Source organism: Oryctolagus cuniculus, chromosome 14, assembly GCF_051225735.1.
Source record: "Oryctolagus cuniculus isolate XC-2025 breed Fujian yellow rabbit chromosome 14, ASM5122573v1, whole genome shotgun sequence".
NCBI lineage: Eukaryota > Metazoa > Chordata > Mammalia > Lagomorpha > Leporidae > Oryctolagus > Oryctolagus cuniculus.
This window is the reverse complement of record NC_142880.1, coordinates 86,099,401-86,122,813: the sequence shown is the minus strand read 5'-3', so window position 1 is coordinate 86,122,813 and position 23,413 is coordinate 86,099,401. Positions and strand designations below refer to the sequence as shown.

The 23,413-nt window shown below is 35.4% G+C and overlaps 1 protein-coding gene across 14 annotated transcripts in view; it reads left to right on the top strand.

Moving 5' to 3' along the window:
* The window catches only part of ADAMTS6 (ADAM metallopeptidase with thrombospondin type 1 motif 6), a 318,047-nt gene that overhangs the window by 124,653 nt on the left and 169,981 nt on the right, over positions 1-23,413 (top strand). For all 14 annotated transcript variants that reach the window (XR_016220205.1, XR_016220208.1, XR_016220206.1 and 11 more), the window contains exons 8-9: positions 4,901-4,944; positions 9,824-9,929. Coding sequence is in view for 6 of the 14 variants with exons in the window: in XM_089312802.1 (XP_089168928.1) it covers positions 4,901-4,944; positions 9,824-9,929 (150 nt within the window). In the remaining 8 variants the exon portion in view is untranslated. The remainder of the gene's footprint in view (positions 1-4,900; positions 4,945-9,823; positions 9,930-23,413) is intronic.

The window sequence follows — 23,413 nt, the reverse complement described above, 5'->3', positions numbered from 1 at the left end:
CTCTCCCATTTTTCCCTTACTCACTATTGTCCTCACAGATTTATATCTACATAGTCAATCTCTATATACAGTCACATAAACAAATGTAAAAGGGCTTTCCTACTATGCAAGCTTTTCTAAGTTATTTTTACCTGTAGAACAAAAAACAAACTGGTTTGGTATTCAAAATACTTAATAATCTTCCTCACCTTTTCTGAATTCATTTTCTGATATTTCATGCCATATACTCAATGTTTCAATCTCTGAATTTCTCGTAGTTCCCTCAGTATGCTATGCTCTTTCTAGGCTCTATTCCAGCGAATGTTCTGTTCTCTGCCTGGAATGGCATTACTTTTCCTTTTTTCTGCTGAATTTTGTAAGATCTGTTTCAATGTTATGTTCTATATGAATTTGTTTCCCACTTTTCTGTGTGGAATCACTCCTTCCTCTGCACACCTATAGTATCTATGGCATTTTGTATATAACTTGAATATGACAATAGTCATACTAACAATAAACTAAAAGATATTGATTAAATTTAATAAGTTTAATTTTTTGACTTTGTAATACTTTGGTTTATTTATTTACTTTGCTTTCCATGAATACATTATTTTTTATTTTATTTTTTAACTTTTATTTAATAAATATAAATTTCCAAAGTACGGCTTTTGGATTACACTGGCTTTTCCACCCCATAACCTCCCTCCCACCCACAACCATCCCATCTCCCATTCCCTCTCCCATCCCATTCACTTCAAGATTCATTTGCAATTATCTTATATATAGAAGATCAATTTAGTATATACTAAGTAAAGATTTCAACAGTTTGCACCCACATAGAAACACAAAGTGAAAAATACTGTTTGAGTACTAGTTGTTTCGTTAATTCACATAGTACAACACATTAAGGACAGAGATCCTACATGGGGAGTAAGTGCACAGTGACTCCTGTTGTTGATTTAACAATTGACACTCTTGTTTATGACGTCAGTAATCACCTGAGGCTCTTGTCATGAGTTGCCAAGGCTATAAAGCCTTTTGAGTTCGCCAACTCCAATCTTATTCAGACAAGGCCATAGTCAAAGTGGAAGTTCTCTCCTCCCTTCAGAGAAAGGTACCTCCTTCTTTGATGGCCCCTTCTTTCCTCTGGGATCTCACTCACAGAGATCTTTCATTTAGGTCATTTTTTTTTTTTTTTTTTTTTGGCCACAATGACTTGGCTTTCCTGCCTGAAATAATCTCATGGGCTTTTTAGCCGGATCCAAATGCCTTAAGGGCTGATTCTGAGGCCAGAGTGCTGTTTAGGACATCTGCCATTCTATGAGTCTGCTGTGTATCCTGCTTCCCATGTTGGATCGTTTTCTCCTTTTTAATTCTTTCAGTTAGTATTAGCAGACACTAGTCTTGCTTATGTGATCCCTTTGACTGTTAATCCTTTCATTATGATCAATTATGAACTGAAACTGATCACTTTGACTAGTGAGATGGCATTGGTACATGCCACCTTGATGGGATTGAATTGGAATCCCCTGGTTTCTAACTCTACCATTTGGGGCAAGTCCGATTGAGCATGTGCCGAACTGTACATCTCTTTCCTCTCTTATTCCCACTCTTATATTTAACAGGGATCAATTTTCAGTTAAAACTAAACACCTAAGAATAATTGTGTGTTAATTAAATAGTTCAACCAATAGTATTAAGTAGAACAAAAAAAATACTAAATGGGATAAAGTATTAAATTGTTCCTCGACAATCAGGACAAGGGCTAATCAAGTCATTGAACTTTAATTGTTTTAAAAGATTTATTTGTTTATTTGAAAGTCAGAGTTACACAGAGAGAGAAGGAGAGACAGAGAGAGAGGGAGGGGGGAAAGAGAGAGAGAGAAAGTCCTCCATCCGCTGGTTCCCTCTCCAGATGGCTGCAACTGGCCTGAGCTGTGCCAATCCTAAGCCAGGAGCCAGGAGCTTCTTCTGGGTCTCCCATGTGAGTGCACGGGCCCAAGGACTTGGGTCATCTTCTACTACTTTCTCAGGTCACAGCAGAGAGCTGGATAGGCAGTGGAGCAGCCAGGACTCTAATCCGTGTCTATATGGGATGCGGGCACTGCAGGTGGTGGCTTTACCCACTACGCCACATCACCGGCCCCATGTTTAACTAATTTTTACACTTAGGTTATTTAATCTCATTTCCACATTATTTTGTAACCTGTTTCTGTTTTTTTCTCGAAATGCATCACAACTAATTTACCATCTTTCAATTCCTTGTATATGACAATGTAGCTAGGCAAATAAGTGCTCAGCAAATCCATGTATGAAAGAATGAATAAAAAAGTTGCTATTCAGTATTGATATATTAAAGATAGCAGATCGGTCATAATTACTCTCTGTGAATAGAGAATATTGAAGTATTCAGTGGGAATAGAAGTCTAAAAACCATGAGGAAGAGACTTGTCTTTTCCTTTTATAGAATATGTTATATAGAATTCTGTATCTGTGTTAGAAGATTGGGAAATGTGAAGAAAATGCAAATGACATCATCTTGGTCTAAAATGTTCTAGCTTGATTATTAGTTGATGAATATAATCTACTGGGTTATTTAGGGCAATGTGACAGAATGAAATATGTACTTCCTGAGTGTAACATAATATATGTAGGTAAAGTAAGAGGAGAAGATTGCTATAAGCTTGAAGAAAAAGTTATAATTGTCCATGGTCTTCAATCTTTTAGTTTAATTCACTTCCTAAATCCATTTTGGAAAATGATGTACCACTTTGCACATTTTGAAGTTAATATCTAAAACAATTTTAATCACAAATTGAAGTAGCTTCAGAGACCACAGTAAAACTGTATGTGTGTGTGTGTGTGTGTGTGTACTTTAAATGAGTTTTGTCAAAACTTTGGAGCAATATATTTAGCTCATTCAGTTATCAAAAATGTTCACCATATAATCTAATAGTTTAAATCATTTTTCATTGCCAATTTCTTAGCTAAGTCAGACTTCGTGTCTGTCAATATCAAGTCTGACTTCATTTTTTTTACATTAAATGAACTTGGCAATGCTCTCCATGACTTCCAATCCCATTTCTGCCTTCTAATTGTGAGGTAAATATACAGATTGATTTGTAAATAGACAGACTGGCAGAAAAGTATAACGCCTTTCCAGCATGAAATAAGTATCATTTATTTAAATTTTTCTTGCTTTACTACTTAGATATTATTCCTCAGGATGAGTATCAACGTTTGTTCAATTATTCTGTTCCTTTGTGTTCTAGAGATGTTTACACATGGTACAATGCAAATAACAAGGTTTAGGATGGCTGAAAGATATGTGTTTTTTTTTTTTTTTTTTTTTTTTTTTTTTTTTTTTTGTGCAACAGAAACGGGCGTATAGTGAATGGCAAAACAGAAGGAAGACTACTGGATTGCAAGTGCATTCTCAGGCAGATCAGTTTTAGAAGAAGCACATATGGCACATGAGGATTTGGGAATAGAGTCTATTTAAACATTTATATCTACATTACCCAAGAAAAGCCTTTGTTTATGTTTTCTTGAAGACTGCTGGAATGGTTTGTGACTACGTAACATAATAGGCATAACACAACATGATCACAAGATAATTGATTGTGATCCTCAGAATATACTTTCTGGCACCCTAGTACACTCTCTGTATCTTACATTCCAGAATGTTCTGGACACTGCAGTCCCATGCTTATCAATCACGAGAAAGGAAAGAGAGGGGATGAATACATGAATAGCCTGAAGATGTTATTTAAAAAGAAAAAAAATTCCCGTCCCCAAATATAAAATGAGTAAGATGAAAAATTTCAAAATCTAAAAATAGGCAGAGGGAATCTCTAGGAAAATTAATGAGTTTCAGAAATATTACTGGTATGATTGATTGCATTATTTGTTTCTTGAAAATGCATTTTGGCCTGTTGACTGATGCATCAGAATGATATAAATTGTTAACATCCTACCCTGGTAGTACTGACTAACCAATATTTACATGCAACAAAAAAGAACTTGGGTTTCCCTGCAGTTTATGAAACTTTATTTTTTAACCTAAAAATCTTTTTATTTCTAACACTTAACTTACGCAAATACTTTTGGGTTTAAAAAGATTATTTTATAATGATATCATTAAAATGCTGAATTTAAACATTCAAATAAATATTGACAGCATTCTAAATATAATAGCATATATTTTTAAAATGCAACAGTGCTTTATGGACCCAATTTTTACTGATTTATACTGCTGTACAACATTGGAGTATCTGGCCAATATTAGAAAAGGTTTCTATTGAGCCATGCCTTTGGCTGATTGTAAAAGTCACTTAAAATATTTGTATTTTAAACATTCTAAATTAAATTGCTAGCATCGAACTAGGAAAAAATATAGAAATTTTATTATCCGTGCTGTGTTTTACTGTTTAAAACAACAACAACAACGATCTGTGCTGGGGTTGAAGGAACTCCAAGAAGTGCTTATAACTCAGACATATAAAATACCGAAAGTGGCTGTAACAAGAAAACATCTCAGCAGATTCAGAAAAGATTGGAAATAAACGCCACTTATTTGCTTTTTGTAGAAGCAGTAGCGATCTGCAGACAGGCTATTCTAGCTTCAAAACAGTCTGGTAGATGGTTTTATGGAACTCACGATTACAAAAATCCACTTTAACCTTTCTTTCTTACTGGCAGGTGTCCTATTGGCTTGCAGCCAGAGGCTGTGAGTGCAGTGTAGCCTGCGGTGTCCCCCAGAGTGCTGACAATGCTGACACTCCAGCTGGCTGCTCATAATTGCATTGATTGTGGTTTGACAACCAGAGCTCCAAGAAAGAAATGTGATGAATATACAAAAATTATTTTACAAAATTTGATCAGATTACAAATTTCATCTCTCTTTTTTTCTCCTCCATAGATATGATATCTGCACTTATAAAAATAAGCCCTGTGGAACACTGGGTAAGTTTTTTAATAAAGGAAGGATAGTTCAGATTGTCTTTTTGGATCAATGACTTTACTCTTTATTATTAATTTGGTCATTATCCTCTCTTGCACACCTGAAATTACCCCTTAAAATAGTTAAATCTGACCTTTTTGGGTATGCCATTTACTAGGAAACATATTTATCCTTATAATAAATACTATCTAAATTTTACTGGCTTTATTCCCCTGAAAACTGGAATAATGATTAAAAACAACTTAGAAAATGATTAAAATCATCAAATAAAAATTATAACTTATTACTCATTTTCATATAATGCATCTCTGTCATATATTTCCCATAAAATATCAAGGAATTTGAGAGCAATTGGAAGCAACCAGCATCTTCAAATCAAAGGCTAGACAAGAAAAGGAAAACAAAAATCTGGGGATTTTTAAAAGGGCCCTCTCAAGTACAATATTTCCTTTGGTGCAATTTTATGGAAAGAATATAGCCTTATAAATACATTATTGTAAATTTTTAGTATCCCAACCAAAAAAGGAAGCAATTTTATAAAATATTATAACCAGAAGGAGAGGGATAGGACAGAATTTTCTCTTTATGCTCCCTATAAATCACTTGCTTTATTTATTTTCTTATTTGTTTGTTTAATTTTTCACTTTATTTGACAGGCAAAGGGGGTGGAGAGGCAGGGGAGAGATCTTCCATCTGCTTGCTCACTTTTCAAATGCCTGTAATAGCCAGGGCTGGGCCTGGCTGAAGCCAAAAGCCTGGAACTCCATCCGGGTCTCCCATGTGGATGGCGGGGACCCAAGTACTTGAGCCATCATCTGTGCATTAACAGAAATCTGCATTGAAAGCAAAGTAGCTAGGACTATACCCAGCACTCTGATACGGGATATGGGCATCCCAAGCAGCAACTTAAGTCACTATGCCAAATGCCCACCTCAGTATCATTTGCTTCTTAAAATGCATTTCTGTAGTATTCTAGATTGTAAAAATAATGTTTTGTTATGAAATACAGTTTCATATTGGTTGAAAGTCAACTGCAAATACAAGGGAGAAAATGCTAGCTTTCCAACAGACTAAATTATTACACATATAGAGTTCTTTAAAGGAGCAGGAACTTTTTTCCTATGATAGATTTTATTTTTGTCTCATAGAGGCTTTTTACAGACTCAGAAGTCAAGCAACTGAAGGTAACTGTTCTAGTCTGTATGACAAGTTTCAATTTTCTTACCTGTAAATACAATTATGAAGTTAATTCCTATGTGCCTCCAGATGCAGGAGAAAAAGTGTTATTCAATTTCCTTCTCTTCCATAATTAAAACGTCTCATGATGATTGTACCTGCCTTCTCAGGTTCTCATATCCCATTGCTCTTAGGAATTATAGCTATAGAGGAAATTCCAATTAGCCAGTTCTGAGTATTATGGGTGGAGAAATTAGTTAAAATGTGTAACACAGCAAGTGCTCTTTTTGCTGAGACAGCGCACCTCAAAAAGATTTTTCTTCATAGTGTTTAGGTTAGTAAGACCAACATAATCCAACAGAGGGAACCTTGAGCTGGGAGCCTACAACTGCTGTTGACAGTTTCACTGCATTGCCTTTTACGGATTATTTAAGCTCTTTGTTTCTCAATTTTCTTACCTGCAAAGTGCAAATATTGCCTGCCTTTTTGCTACAGGGATATTGTTAAAGTCATTTAAAGAAGAAAATATTAAGATATTTAGTAAAGAAGTACTGTAAGGAGGGATTGGTAGTGTTTAATGTAGAAATTATCTATACTATTTACCTCAACTCCTGTATTTACCATTCAAATTCTGTAAATGTTGAATTTCTATGTATCCATCAGTATTACTAAGTGCTTAATCTAGTTTAGATACAGTAAACACTAAGCTTCAAAGAAAATACACATATGAATTAGAGCTTGTATTTTTCAATAATATGTATATAGTCACATGCTGCTTAAAGATGCGTCCTTAGGCTATTTCATTGTTGTGCTAATATCATATAATGTATTGACGCACACTAAGATGGCTGTGTCACTAGGCAGTATAATCAGGATAGAATCACTGTGGTATATGCAGTCAATTGTGAATTGAAATGTTATGTAACATATGACTGCATATGTGTGTATACAATAGGGTACTTCAAAAAGTTCATAGAAAATATAATTAGCATATACATTTATTTTAGTTGTAAAAATTTTTGAGATTCATGAATTTTTTCATGGCATACATTTTCCATGAACTTTTTGAAGTCCTTTCATGTGCATGAATTTCCAAATTTTTTGCCAAAAGAAACTTACCTTTTACTTAAACTTTCCATGAACATTTTTGAAGTGTCCTCATATATACCTCTGTGTGTGTGTGAGTATGTATGAATGTGCATGTGTAGTCTATTCTGCTTTTTGAGGATAGATTATTAATAGTGAATATATCTTTCATTGTGGCATTAGTAATACTACTATATAGTGCTTTTGTTATTGTTACCAAGAAATTGAGGAGTTTTCCTTTGCTACTTTTTTTTTTTCAAAATAGTGTGTTCCAACTTTGATAGTTTATTAATTTCTGGAATCAATACTTTATTTTTCAAGTGCAACATAAATTATTTTAAAAATATGAACAATTATATATTATTTTATAGTATCCCTTATAATGAAAGCTGAGTAAATTTCATATATGTGCTAATTTCCTGTGTGGAAAATATATATCAGTACAAAATTGATCAGGCTGTTACTTTTTGAGTTGTCATTCTAGTAACTTTCATTTTGACTTTTATACTGATTTTTGCATATTTTTTGTTTAGTAACTCAATGATCAATTGATTAAGTTAGCTTAAGGGTGCAAACTATGGCCATCAAACTGAGGAAATCTAAATGACCCAAATAGTAATCAAACCCCTATTAACACAATCACACATAAGAACTTTGACAGCTTTAATTTTATAGGGATACAGAAAATGATGGGGGTTGTGAAAATACATTAACATTTAAAATACTTCCTTATTCTAGTTAAGATTTACACTTGCGTTTCAATAATTAGTAGTTATTTCTAAATATATTCTGTCTTATATTTTAGTAGAGTTAACCATTTTATCAGATATCAGAAATAACTATGTGCCTCTATATACATCTCAGAGAATTGTTGAGAATTCTTACTTGAAAATACAGCCACATGGCACGTACCAAAAACAGCACAACAGCAACAGCAAAACCAAAACAGCTAACTCATGGAATAATATGTTTTGGGAAATAGGAGAAATATTAGTTTAAAAATAATTCTTAGTAACTTTTTTTTAAACCACGTTTCATGAACCTCAAAAGAGAAACAGTGTTCAGTGTAGCTTTCTTCTTCCCATGTGATGAGCCATATGGATTCCAATAGCTTAAAGTCAGATAAACTACAATATTTTTAATTCTGACTTTTGTATGTGTGTGTGTTTCTTTTCGTGGAGATTGGAAGTGATATTCATTATTTTCTATTAATAAAAAATCATCTCTCCCTAATCATTTCCTATTTTCACTTCTCCTTTTTCTGTTCCCAAGACCTCTACATGAGTGGAAGGGCAGCACAAGAGTATCATAACTATTTCTAAAAACTCAGCAGGATAGAATTCACCTCCCTCCCCAACATAGGTCTCCTCCCATATAAAACAGTAGGCAAAGAAATCTATTAGGAAACCAGCACTAATTTTGCCTCTGTTCCAGTATACCTGTAATTATTTTGATTTTTATGTGAGGAAACATAGAGAAACACAATGCCTAGAGCTTTCTCGTCAGTAAAAACACAAATTGAATAGCATTTACTGTTCCAAACTAGTGCCATGGAGAAATTGTACCTACAACAGAACATTGTTTCTTGCATGCAGTAAATATTCATTGAATTGAATTGAAATCACTTTTGGTAGAAGGTAATTCTTAATATTTGGGTGACAGTAGTAGTCTACTAATATATAAAACATTTTTCCTACTTTTTCTTTAACTTCTTCTAAATAATTTCTTGTCTCTATGTGTGTGGAGTAGGATTTGTTATCTGTTTCCTTGTAACAAATGACAATCCTTTTGCACAAAAATTCTTTTTTTAAGCACTGTTTTTAAAGTTCTTTACTACTTCACAGAGCCTAACATTCATTTAGAAGTAAATATTGGAGTTTTTACATACTGACATTCCCAAGGGGAGACTACCTGGAGTAACATAGCATTTCACTGGAGTCGTTGAACTAACATGTAGTTGTTGCTTTTTAGCAAAACTCCAATGCATTTTAGGGGAAGGAGGGAGAGGGAAACTACACTCAAAGTGTGAATGACTTTTCTTCCATTTAAATATGAAGAGAAATTGTTGCATCACTATCAGGACTGATTTCAAAAGATTTTTAAAAAGTATGAAATGTCCCATCTTCAGCAGTTCTCCTTTTTGTTTTTATAAAAATGTCATTTTTAAAAATGATTTGGGATCCCCCTGTTTTGCAACTAAAAAGTTGCTCATGTATTTTTATGAACCCACTAAATTTAAACAGATCTCTTTAGAAAAATAATGTGGATATATTTTGCTTTCTACAGCCTGAAGAATGTTAAAATAGAAATGCTTTCTTGAATTCCCTCTTCTGGCTCAAGTTACTAGGTGGTCCCAAGTTACCAGAAGTAAAATTTATAAATCTAACCCCTAGTCTAGACATTTTCCAGCACTGACTGCAGTTCAAAAAATATTAATGTCTAGCCGGCAAAGTGAAATTCCCCCCAGTGATTTTGCAAATGACTAGAAAGTTAACCTTTTGCCAACTGCTCCTTCTGTGCATGGAGGTTATTAAAAAGAATCCAGGCATTTATAAGTATGGGCTTTTTAAGACTGAAACACCTTGGCTTGACCCTTTGTGTCTCTTTCTGTTTATTCAGGCTTGGCCTCTGTGGCTGGAATGTGTGAGCCTGAAAGGAGCTGCAGCATTAATGAAGACATTGGCCTGGGTTCAGCTTTTACCATTGCACATGAGATTGGTCACAAGTGAGTAAGTTTAAGAAAATCAAAATAAATTTTAGAACTCTACTCTTTTGAGCAACTCCTAACTACTGTGTGGAAAGCCCTGGCTCAACCATATTTTACTGTCTTTTGGTCTGTTTTCAAAAGAGAATGTTATCATTTTTGGTTGTTCTGCAACAGGATAAGTCATCTTAAGAACTGGAGACTTGTGAAATAATCTTTGTGATGCAGTGACTGGGTACCCTCAGTGGTGAATGCAACCCAGTAAAGTTTGTTACATGCAAACAGCTTTAGCTGTCTCCCCAACATCCTCACAAATGATCTTGCTCTTCCTCAAGTGACAGTATATACATCCTTTAAAATTGTTGACGCCACTGCCACAAAATGTACTTTTAGTTTTCACTTACCTTTCTAGGCATATTTGTGCAACCATTGCTATGTAACTTACATTTTCAGGTGTACTTATATGTTATTGAAAAAACAAAATTGTTTTTAAAAAGTGTAGTGAGATATCATCCTCACTTCTTTTTAGGAAGGGCTTAAATTTTTAATACTTTCTTTAGATAAATCTATGCCAATGGATAAACTGTCTTTTGGCTTTCCCTACCCTCAGAGGCAATAAATTCCTTTCTTTATTTCCAACAGGCAATAGTAAATGTAAAAGCCTATTCATATGAAGGGATACAGGTTTGACAATATTTTCCCTTATTTCAAATACTTGTATTTCTAAGATTCAAAGATAACTTATTCTTAATTAGTCAAATTCTAATGTGATTCTGATGCTATGATAATGGTAAAACCAAACAAGACAGCTTCTAATTCATTACATTTTTTTAAGCAGAAAAGCCCTTTTCCTATAAAATAGAAACATTTCAGTTAGTAAATGACCAATTACATCTGGTCACAAGAAAATGAGAGAAAACTAAAAAAATAAAGCTAGGGCACCAGTCTATTTGCAAGAACTGTCATTTGTATGACTTAAATTTTACATTATGCCGTTTTGGTGGAGAAACAGATCGGGAAAAAGCAAAATGAACATTTATTATACAGTTGCCTTAGAGGTAATTTCTGAAATAAATCTGTAGTTAAGTTTTTCTTTTTTAAGTGCAGAGAAAAATGGGTCAATCTGTTGCTTTGCTTAAAAAACTTTTCATCAAATGTATATTGGTTTAAGTGTAATTCAAGTAACCAACAAGTTTCAAACCTGATATGACTTACACACAGGAAGTCAGTATCACACTTTTATTGAATTCTTAAAAATATTGGTATTCTAGTTTTCCATTGCAATCAATGGCAGAGGAACAAAAGGAAAAAGGCCTCCTAACCAGTTTATCTTTAACTCGCTTAAAAACCTAATGACTGTCATAATCTTATGCCTCCATATTGAATTTAATAGGCTTTGTAGATTGTATTTAATTGAATGCTAGGGTAAGTAACATACAATGGGTGGATAATGTGTATATATGGATGTGCTATTATCTCATGTAGTTACAAGTTAGTCAATGTCCACACATGCATTTCAAGTCACATTCTAGAATATATTTAAAATAGCTGAGGTGAATGTTAACCTCTCTGTATCTTTTTTTTTTAAAATTTATTTCCCCCCCCCCCAAGGAAACCATTTTTTAAGTAATATAGACTTCATGCATTTCATAAGTACAACTTTAGGAATGTAGTGATTCTTCCCACCATACGTGCTCTCCCACCCGTTCACCTCCTCCCTGTCCCATTCCCAGTCCCATTCTTCATTGTTAAAGATTCTAAACTTTTTTTTCTTGGCCTTCTGTATAAATACTTTGAATTATTTTTTTTTTAATTTCCTTAAAATTTATTTTACTTGAAAAGCTGAGTTACCAAGAGAGAAGGAGAGGCAGAAAGAGAAGGAAAGATCTTCCATGCACTGGTTAACCCCCTACATGGCTACAGTTTGGTCCATGGCTGGACCAAACTGAAACCAGGAGCCAGGAACTCCATCTGGGTCTTCCTCCTGGGTATCGTGGGCCCAAGCATTTGGTCCACCTTTCGCTGTTTTCTGAGGCTCATTAGCAGAGAGCTGGATTAGAAGAGGAGTAGCTGGGACACCAACAGCATCCATATGGGATACTGGTGTTGCATAATCTGCTGTGCCACAATGCTGCCCCAATCCTTTGAATTCTTAAAGATTTATTTCTTTACTTATTGGAAAGGCAGAGTGATACAGAGAGAGGGAGAGACAAAGAATGATCTTCCATTTGCTGATTCATGCCCCAATTGGCTACAACAGCTGAGGCTGATCCAGGCTAAAGCCAGTAATGGGGAACTCCAACTGGGTCTCCCATATAGGTAGGTAGCAGGAACACAATACTTGGACCAGCATCCACTGCCTTACCAAGCATATTACCATGAAGCTGGGTTGGAAACATAGGTGAATGCTTTTTATCTTATGTACAAAAATTGTGAAAGGAGTAGAATATACCTATGAAATTTTATGTTCCATGGAATATTTCAGAGTTAATTCTTGTTCAGAAGTTTGAGTGTTAAAAAGTGGGGGGAAATTCCACAAAATTCTTTAGACTAAGACCTAGAAGGATGGTTTCATTCAAAAATATTTGACAAACCTCCATGTTCACTTCCCCCTCCCCAATAGCTTTTTACCCAGGTCCAGTTGATAAATATATAGTGTTTTCCATGTATCCATCTGTCCTTAGGTAGGCAGGATGTGTTTAATATATTTTATTTTATTTTTTAAAAGATTTGTTGATTTATTTGAAAGTCAGAGTTACACAGAGAGAGGAGAGGCAGAGAGAGAGAGAGAAAGAGGGAGAGAGAAAGAGAGAGAGAGAGAGAGAGAGATCTTTCATCTGCTGGTTCACTCCCCAGTTGGCCATAATGGCTGGAGCTGTGCCGATCTGAAGCCAGGAGCCAGGAGCTTCTTCCAGGTCTCCAACGTGGGCGCAAGGGCCCAATTCTACTGCTTTCTCAAGTCATAGTAGAGAGCTGGATGGGAAGTGGAGCAGCCGGGTCTCGAACCGGCACCCATATGGGATGCTGGCACTGCTGGTGGAGGCTTTCCCCACTATGCCACAGCACCGGCCTCAATATATGTTATTTTTTAATATGTCAAAGTTTTATTTGATCAGTCAGGGAAAATCTCTTTCACAGATGAAGATACTTTTACTTGGATTTGGGATCTTAGGATTCAGGTTTTAGAACATAGCAAATCACCCCTGGCACAACTCATCTTGTCATTAAAATACAGTGATCTCTGTTCATCCTGGAACAAAGCAATAATCATAGAAAATATATCAAGTAGATTTTTCAGATAAAAGGTTCTGATTTTTTGTTACATTTATTGTTTAGTTGATTGGATAAAGTGATGATTTATGTTGATTGATCACTGATGATTATTTGACAATGAGTTCCTGAGCAGAGCACCCCCATACTATACTCCATGAACATTTTCTATCTTTCTATAAATTGTGTACAATATGTTTTTACACGCAGTATATTCTTGTGTAGAGATGAATATCCATTTGAAATAACTGTGGAATAATTTTTGTTTGGCTAGGTGTTTTTTTTTTAAGATTTATTATTTATTTGAAAGTCAGAGTTATACAGAGAGAGAAGGAGAGGCAGAGAGAGAAGTCGTTCATCTGCTGGTTCACTCCCCAATTGGCCACAATGGCAGGAGTTGCGCCAAACTGAAGCCTGGAGCCAGGAACTTCTTCCGGGTCTTCCCATGTTCAATATTACTGGAATGTGTAGATCCAGTTTTCCCTGCACCATTTGCTGAATCAAGGATTGATTTTAGCTTTTTGTCAAAGATTAGTTGGTTGTAGATGTATCGGTTGATTTCTGGGGTTTCTTTTATGTTTCTATTATGTTCCATTTGTCTACTATCATGCCACTATCATGATGTTTTGATTATACCTGCCCTGTAGTATGTCTTGGACTCTGGATTTATATTTGTTGCTTAAGATTGCTTTAGGAGGGCCAGTTCTGTGGCATAGCGGGTAGGGCCACTGCTTGCCTTGCTGGCATCCCATATGGGCGCCTGTTCAAGTACTGGCTGCTCCACTTCTGATCCAGCTATCTGCTATGGCCTGGGAAAGCAGTAGAGGATGGCCCAAGTCCTTAGGCCCCTGTACCCATGTGAGAGACCCAGAAGAAGCTCGTGACCCCTGGCTCAGATCACTGCAGGTCTGGCCATTTTGGCCATCTTGGATGTGAACCAGCAAAAGGAAGACCTCTCTTGTCTCTCTTCCTCTGCCTCTCTGTAACTCTGCCTTTCAAATAAATAAATAAATAAGTCTTAAACAAAAAAGATTGCTTTAACAATTTGTGTCTCTTATGTTTCCATATGGAATTTAACGTCATTTTTTCTAAATCAGAGAAGAATGTGATTGTATTTTGTATGGAATTTCATTGAATCTGTAAATGGCTTTCCATAATATAGACATTTTGATTGATGGTTTTACTTCTTCCAATCCACGACCATAGAAAATTTTTACAATTTTTGTGTCTTCTTCTATTTCTATCCTTATTGTTTTATAATTTTCATCATAGATATAGTTCACATTCTTGGTTAAATTTATTCCAAGGCATTTAAATTTTGTCTTGTTTACAGAAATTGTGAATATGACTGATCTTACAAGTTCATTCTCAGCCTTGGCATTGTTTGTGTAATCAAAGGCTATTACTTTTTGTGTGTTTATTTTGCATCCTGCCACTTTACCAAACTCTTTTATGAGTTCCAATAGTCTCTTAGTGGAGTCTTTTAGTTTCTCTGCATGTGGGATCATGGCATCTGCAAATAGGGATAATTTGACTTTCTCCTTCCAATTTATATCTCTTCAATTCCTTTTTCTTGCCTAATGGCCCTGGCTATAATTTCTACAACTATATTAAACAACAGTGGTGAAATTGGGCCTCCTTATTTTAATGGAAATGCTCCCAACTTTTCCACATTCAATATGATGCTGGCTATGGGTTTGTCATAAATTGTCTTGATTGAATTGAGGATTGTTCCTTCTAAACCCATTTGGCTTAAGGTTTTTATTATGAAAGGTTTTTGTAGTTTATCAAATGCCTTGTCTGCATCTGCTGAGATAATCATATGGTTTTTATTCTTCAATCTGTTAATGTGATATTCATAGATACTCTTTTTATTTGCTGTGGATTTCCTTTTTAATTTTACTAGCAGATTTTCTTCCCTTACTTTTGTTCATAATGATGACTATCATTCTCTGTTCATAAAACAGACTTAAGAATCAGTTGTAAGGCTGGACAAGTGGTGACAAATTCAATTTTTGTGTTTTGGAGGATCTTTATTTCACATATTCTTTTATAAATGAGTGCTTTGCTGGACACAGTATTCTGGGTTGACAGTTTCTTTTAGGATTTGAATTATGTGTCTCAATTATCTCGTAGCCTGCAGTTTTTCTAATGAGAAATCAACTGTTAGTCTAATTGGCAATTGTCTGAAGGTAGTCTCTCCTTGTGCATATTTTAGAATCTCTTCTTTGTATTGAAAGTTTGACTATGATATGTCATCTTGAAGATCTTTTCTGATTGTGCCTAATAGAAATTCTATGTGCTTCCTATAGTTGGATGTCCCTTTCTTTCTCAAAATTAGGAAAGTTTTTTGCTTTTATTTCACTGAATACACCTTCTAATGTATTTCATCTTTTCTCACCTTCAGCACCTCCTAAGACATGTATGTTTTGTTTTTGATAGTATCTCAGAAATCTCTAACACTGTTTTCAGCGTTTCTAACTTTTTCTTCATTTTTTGGGGAGGGGGACTGAGTTAGATTTTTCGAAGAATTTGTGTTCTTGCTCTGATATTTTTTCTTCTTCACCAAGTCTGTTGTTGAGGCTTTCCATTGTATTTTCTATTTGACATATTGAATTTTTCATTTTTTTTTTGACAGACAGAGTGGACAGTGAGAGAGAGAGGGACAGAGAGAAAGGTCTTCCTTTTGCTGTTGGTTCACCCTCCAATGGCCGCTGCAGCTGGCGCGCTGCAGCTGACGCACCGTGCTGATCCGAAGGCAGGAGCCAGGTGCTTCTTCTGGTCTCCCATGGGGTGCAGGGCCCAAGTACTTGGGCCATCCTCCACTGCACTCCCGGGCCAGAGCAGAATGCTGGCCTGGAAGAGGGGCAACCGGGACAGAATCTGGCACCCTCCGCAGGCAGAGGATTAGCCTATTGAGCTGCGGCACCGGCCGAATTTTTCATTTTTAATATTTGTTTGATTTCTCTTCAATATCTCTATCTCAGCAAAATTTTCATCCATATTATGTATTAATTTCTTTATTTCAAGAATTTGTTACTCTGTTTTTGAGTAATTTTATGGTCATTCTTTTGAATTACTTTTCAGGCATTTCATCAGTCTCTTCATCTTCACATTCTAATATTGAACTGTTTTTTTTTTTCTTCCTTTCAGGGAGTCATATTATCTTCCTTGTTCTTGTTGTATTTCTACATTTACTTTTTGGGATTTGTGGAAACATTTGTTGGTTTTCTCCTATGATGGCTTATATATTTGAACTTTGCCTCTATGACTTAGTGGAGGTTGTGATTCTTCAGTAGATATCCATAGCTGTGGGCCATATTGGGCCAGGGAACTCTAGTAAATGCTCAAGGGTCAATCAGAAGTCCAGGGTGACACATGTGTGTGATAGATATTCTCTGTTGTCAGCAGGAGGGAGGGTATGTCATTGTAATCAAACCTGGTGTGTGCTGATGTAATTACATCTCTACTCGTGTAATCACACCCTTACCACTTCTCTGACAAGGTAATCAAAGCCTGGGGTTAGCCCACAGTGGCTACAACCTGCAACAATATAAGAGCATAATTTTCAAAATGGATCTATGTGGTGCTCATTATGAACATGGACCCTCTGCAATGACCTACCCCAGCCAATCAGGGCATTCTGAGCCTCTGAAGCCAGATACAGCAGTTGTACATAGACTAGCTACATCACATGCCCTATTGTGCAGTCACAGAATTCCCACAGTCATAGTGTGCAAGGCTTCCACAGTCACAGGGTACAGGGATCCACTCTCAGCCCTACAAGGCTGCATGTCCATGTAGAGAGCAGTGGCGTTCCCAGAGCCAACTGCCTTTGGGTGCTCTGCCTTGTCAGTTCTTAGCTCCAGAGTCTAATAAAGTGAGGGGATGGAAGCACTTGACATTCTTAAGTGGGTTCCCAGCCTGGTTCCAATCCTCCAGACCAGAGTCAACGTCAGTGGGAAACTTTCATCAATGGACAGATCAACTAGACAGAAAATCAAGAAAGAAACAACAGAACTAATTCACACTATGGACCAAATGCACCTAACTGTCATCTACAGAACCTTTCATCCCATAGTTTCAGAATACACATGCTTTTCATCAGTGCGTGGAACTTTATCTAGGATAGACCATATGCTATGCCATAAAACATGTCTCACCAAAAAAGTTCAAAATCATACCACCATCTTTTCTGACCACAATGGAATGAAGCTGGAAATTAACAACCACTCAAGAATCTCTAGAAGATATGCATACACATGGAAACTGAACATACTCCTGAATAAACTGTGGGTCATAGAAAAAAATCAAAAGAAAAATAAAAAATTTCTGAAAATGAATGAAGATGATAATGCATTATATCAAAAACTTATAGGATATGCAAAAGCAATGTTAATAGGGAAGTACATAGCAATTGGTACTTACATCAAGAAATTGAAAAGGCACCAAATAAAGGAGCTATCCCTGTATCTCAAGGATCTAGAAAAACAAAAATAAATCAAACCCAAAATTAGTAGGTAGAAAGAATTAATTAAAATTAGAGGGGGCCAGTGCTGTGGCGTAGTGGATAAAGCTGCTGCCTGCAGTGTCAACATTTCATATGGATGCTGGTTTGAGACCCAGCTGCTCCACTTCTGATCCAGTTCTCTGCTATGTTCTGGGAAAGCAGTAGAAGATGGCCCAAGTCTTTGGGCCCCTGCACCTGTGTGGAAGATCCAGAAGAAGCTCCTGGCTCCTGGCTTCAGATGGGCCCAGCACTGGCCATCGCGGCCATTTGGGGAATGAACCAGCAACAAATTGAAGATCTTTCTCTCTTTCTCTCTCTCTCTCTGCCTCTGCCTCTGCCTCTGCCTTTTTATAACTCTGCCTTTCAAATAAATAGATAAATCTTTAAAACATAAAATTAGAGAAGAAATAAACAGAATTGAAACAAAAAATTACAAAATTTCAGTAACATGATGAGCCAGGTTTTTGAAAAATTAAACAAAAGTAATATACCATTGACCTAACAAACCAAAAATAAAAAGAGAGGTAGAATAAAATCAGAGATGAAAAAGGAAATATAGTAACAGATGCCACAGAAATAAAAAGAATCATCATGAATTACTACAAAGAGTTATGTGAACATATCAGAAATTCTAGATGAAATGGTTGGATTTCTGGACACATACAATCTTCGAAAATTTGCTATGAATACATAGATAGATCTAAAGAGATCAATAACCAAGATGGAGATTGTCAGCAGTAGACCCTCTCAACAAAGAAAACCCCAGGACCAGATGGCTTCACAGTTGAATTCTACCAGATATTTAAAGAAGTAATTGCAATTCTTTTTAAGCTATTCAAACAATTGAAAGGGAGGGAATTCTCCCAAACTCCTTCAATGAAGCCAGAATCACCTTAATTCCTAAACCTGAAAAAGAAACAACAGAGAAAGAGAACTATCTACCAATGTAAATGATGAAAATAGATGCAAAAATCGTCAACAAAGTACTTTATAATCAATCCAAAAACATATCAGAAAATCATTCACCCGGAGCATTTGGGATTTATCTGTTATGCAGTGATGGTTCAATGTTTGCAAATCAGTGTGATACATCACATTAACAAACCGAAGAACAAAAATCATATAATTATTTCAATAGATGGCAGAGAAGGCTTTTGACAAAATACAACATCCTTTCATGATAAAAAACCTTAAGGAAATTGTGTTTCAAAGGAACATTCCTCGACACAATCAAGGCAATTTATGACAGTACCAGAGCCAGTATCTTATTCAATGTGGAAAAGTTGGAAGCATTCCCACAAAGATATGGAACTAGAGTTATCAGGCAAGAAAAAGCAATCAACAGGATCCAAATTAAAAATGAGGAAGCTAAAATATTCCTATTTGCAAATGACATGATTATATACATAAGGGAACCAAAAGACTTCACTAAGAGACTGTTGGAACTCATTAAAGAGTTTGGTAAGGTGACAGTATAGAAAATTAACACATAAGAATCAAGAGTCTTTGTATACACAAACAATGCCATGGGTAAGATAGAACTTCTAAGATCATTCTCATTCATAATAACTACAAAAAAACTATATACTTGGGCATAAATTAACCAAGGAGATCAAAGATCTCTATAATGAAAATTACAAAACTTTAAAGAAAAAAAATGGAAGACACAAAAAATGTAAAAAACTTCCATGTTCTTGGATTGGAGGAATTAATATCATCAAAATGTTCATTCTACCAAAAGCAAATTACAGATTCATTGTGATCCCAATCAGAACAACAATAATATTTTTCTATGTTCTAGAAAAAAATTGATGTGAAAATTCATATGTGAACACACAGACCAAGATAGCTAAAACAATGTTATACAAACAAAAACAAAGCAGAAGGCATCACAATACCACATTTCAAGACATACAAGAAGGCATTTATAATCAAAACTGCCAGCTACTTGCAAAAAAATAGACATATAGACCTTTGGAACAGAATAGAAACTCCAGAAATCAGTCCATGCATCTATAACCAAGCTGTCTTTGACAAAGGAACTAAAATCAATCCCTGGAGAGAGGACAGTCTCGTCAACAAATGATGCTTTGAAAACTGGATCTCTATTTGTAAAAGTATGAAACCAGATCGCTACCATATACTTTATACAAAAATCAACTCAAAGTCTATCAAGGATCTCATTCTATAACTCAATAGTAGCAAATACTTAGAACAAATTGGGAGAACTATGCAAGACATTGGCATAGGCAAAGATGTCTTAGGAAAGACCCCAGAAGAACAGACAATCAAAGCAAAAATTGACAAATGAGATTATATCAAGCTGAGAAGCTTCTGCACTGCAAAAGAAACACTCAGCAAAGTGAAGAGGCAGCTGGTAGAATGGGAGAAAATATTTGCAAACTATGAAACTGATAAAGGTTTAATATCCAGAATCTATAAAGAGCTCAAGAAACTGAACAACAACAAAACAAACAACCCAGTTAAGAAATGGGCAAAGGACTTGAACAGGCATTTTTCAAGAGAAGAAATTCAAATGGCCATAGACACTATTTTAAAATGCTCAGAATCACTAACCATCAGAGAAATGCAAATCAAAATCACTGTTACATTTTATCTCACCCCATTTAGAATGGCTTTCATATAGAAATCAACAAACAGTAAATGCTGGCAAGGATATAGGGAAAAGGTACGTTAATTCACTGTTGGTGGGAATGTAAACTGATGCGGCTACTGTGGAAGACAATATGGAGATTCCTCAGAGAACTGAAAATAGATCTACCATATGATCCAGCAATCCTACTACTTGGAATTTACCCAAATGAAATGAAATCAGCATATGAAAGAGTTATCTGTAACCCCATGTTCATTGCAGCTGAATTCATAATAGGTAATATATGGAATCAATTCATATAGCCATCAACTTATGACTGGATAAACAAATTATGATAGATAGATAGATAGAGATACATATATATAGATATAGCTATAGATATACACATACATTATGGAATATTACTCAGAAGTTGAAAGAATTAAATCTTCTCTCTTGCTATAAAATAAATGCAATTGGAATCCATTATACTTAGTGAAATAAGCCAGTACCAAAAAGACAAGTACCATGTGTTTTCCCTGATTTCTGGTAATTAATAGAGTACCTAAAATGTAATGTACAGTAGTGAAATTGACATTTTGACTTTCCATGATTGTTTACAGCCCTTGTCTCTACTATTGAGAAAAAGGTTTTTTTTCCTTCATACCATTTGTTGAATTCTTTAATAAAGGGTTAATCTTATGAGTATAAAGAAACTTGAAAATAGATCTTTGTCAAAATGAGGAGAGAGAAGAGGAATAAGAGTGGGAGTGTGGGCAGAAGGGAGGGTAGGGTAAGAAGGATCACTATGTTCCTAAATCTGTATATATGAAATATATGAAATTTGTATACCTTAAATAAAATATATATAATTATATATACAAATGAAAAACAAGAGGAAATAAAGAAATTACTAAGCATATAAATATTCAGTAGGTAATGAAGATTTATCCCTCTAATGAAACCCCTTTAGTGGTTGGTGAATGGGTGTGAGACTCTGTAGCTTCTGCTTGTATTAAAATGCCAGTTTTGGGGACGGCATTGTGGCACACCGGGTTAATGCCCTGGCCTGAAGCCCTGGCATCCTATATGGGCACTGGTTCAAGACCCGGCTACTCCACTTCTGATGCAGCTCTCTGCTATGGCCTGGGAAAGCAGTGGAAGATGGCCCAAATCCTTGGGCCCCTGCACCCACGTGGGCAACCCGGAAGAGGCTCCTGGCTTCTGGCTTCAGATCGGCACAGTTCAGGCCAATTGGGGAGTGACCCAGCAGATGGAAGACCTCTCTCTCTCTCTCTCTCTCTCTCTCTGCCTTTCCTCTCTCTGTGTAACTCTGACTTTCAAGTAAATAAATCTTTTTAAAAAAATGGCAGATTCTCTCCTGGTCACCAGGCACCCTTTTCAGGGGCTAAGAAATTTAAATAATGTCAGTAAACCATTAAGCATTTATACTACTTAAAAACAAGTTGAAGTTTATCTTTCAGAAGTTTCTGTAAGAATAGCTTGCAAACTTTTATTCTTTGAATTCTTGCTCCAAATGATTTTTATCTGAGTTTGACTGGGTGCAAGACACACAAATTTCTCCATGATCTGCTAGCATAAAATATCACCACAAAGAAATCTGAGGATACTCTGATTGTTTTAACTTTATAGGCAATTTTTTGGTCCTGATTACCCAAAAGATACTTTATTTTTGAAGCCCCATAAGTTTTTTGAAATGTAGCTCAGTGTGCATTCATATTGCATCAGTTTTTTCTTGGACATACCCATAAAATAATTCAGTTTGATCAGACTTTAGCCATTTTATCTCTTGCTTGTTTTCTTGCAGTTTATCATGATATTTTGAAAAATTGTTTTGGTTATCTTTTTTGAGGACATTAGTAATATAAATGTTGCATATCTTTACTTTGAAACTTTTAAACTCTCTAAACTTTCATTTTATTTGTTTTTATCACTCCTATGAGAAATGTTTTTAGCAGTTGTCTACTTTTTTGTTATCTCACTGTGGCCTTTTTCCTGTGATGATTTTGTTCTTTTCCTGTTATTTATTCTGATAGCTTTTGTTTCCATCTCCCATATTGCCTTATCCTCTCTTATTTCTTGTTTATTTGCATTATATTCTGTTTTTATAAAATGATAACTTTATTAAGTTTGGATTCATGTTAATATGTATCTGATTTTTATCTTTTCTGTGGCAGCTCTTTTTCGTTCTTTTATAAATTAACTTATTTATTTTCACCTACTGAAAAGCAGAGACACAGACCCATAGACACACACACACACACACACGGAGATATCTTTCATTTTTGATTTATTCCCCATAAACTCATGGCAGAGATTGAGTCAGCCCCAAGCCAGGAGCCCAGAACCAAGTATGGGTCTCCTATGTGATTGGCACAGATCCAAACACTTGAGCTATTACCTGTTGCCTCCCAGAATGTGCACTATCAGGAAGTTGTATTGGAGGAGGAGCTAGAACATGAACCAGGCAGTCCTAGATATGTTTTGCAAGAGTCCCAAGCAGCATCTTATCCACTGAGACAAATGCTCGCCCCCAACTCTCTGTTAATTCTTCTTTTATTTCTAATTTTCTGAGTTTTTTTTTTCAATTTATATATTTATATGCCCACTTCTTATTCCTTCTGAATTTCATGTATTTGGACATGCCTTTCTTTCTCCAAATTGGGAAAGTTTTCTGAAATTATTTCATTAAATAGGTCTTCTAATCTAGTCTCTCTTTCTATTCCTTAAGGAACTCCTAAGACCTATACATCGGTCATTTGATAGTATCCTATAAATCTCCAACACTGTTTTTATTTTTTCTAATTTTTTCTTTCTTTTTGGCCTGACTGAAAAATTTCTGGAGGTTTGTCTTCTAGCTCAGATATCCTTTCTTCTTTCTCACTAAATCTAAATCTGTCAAGGCTTTCCACCATATTTTTTATTTGATCTATTAAATTCTTCAATTCTAATATTTCATTTCTCTTTAAACTGTCAATTCCATGAGAAAAATATTCATACATGTCATGTATGTATTTCTTTAATTCATGCATTTTCTTCTGATTTTTGCCTCAGTAATCCTGTGATTACTCTTTGAATTCCATTTCAGTCATTTCATCAATTTCTTCATCT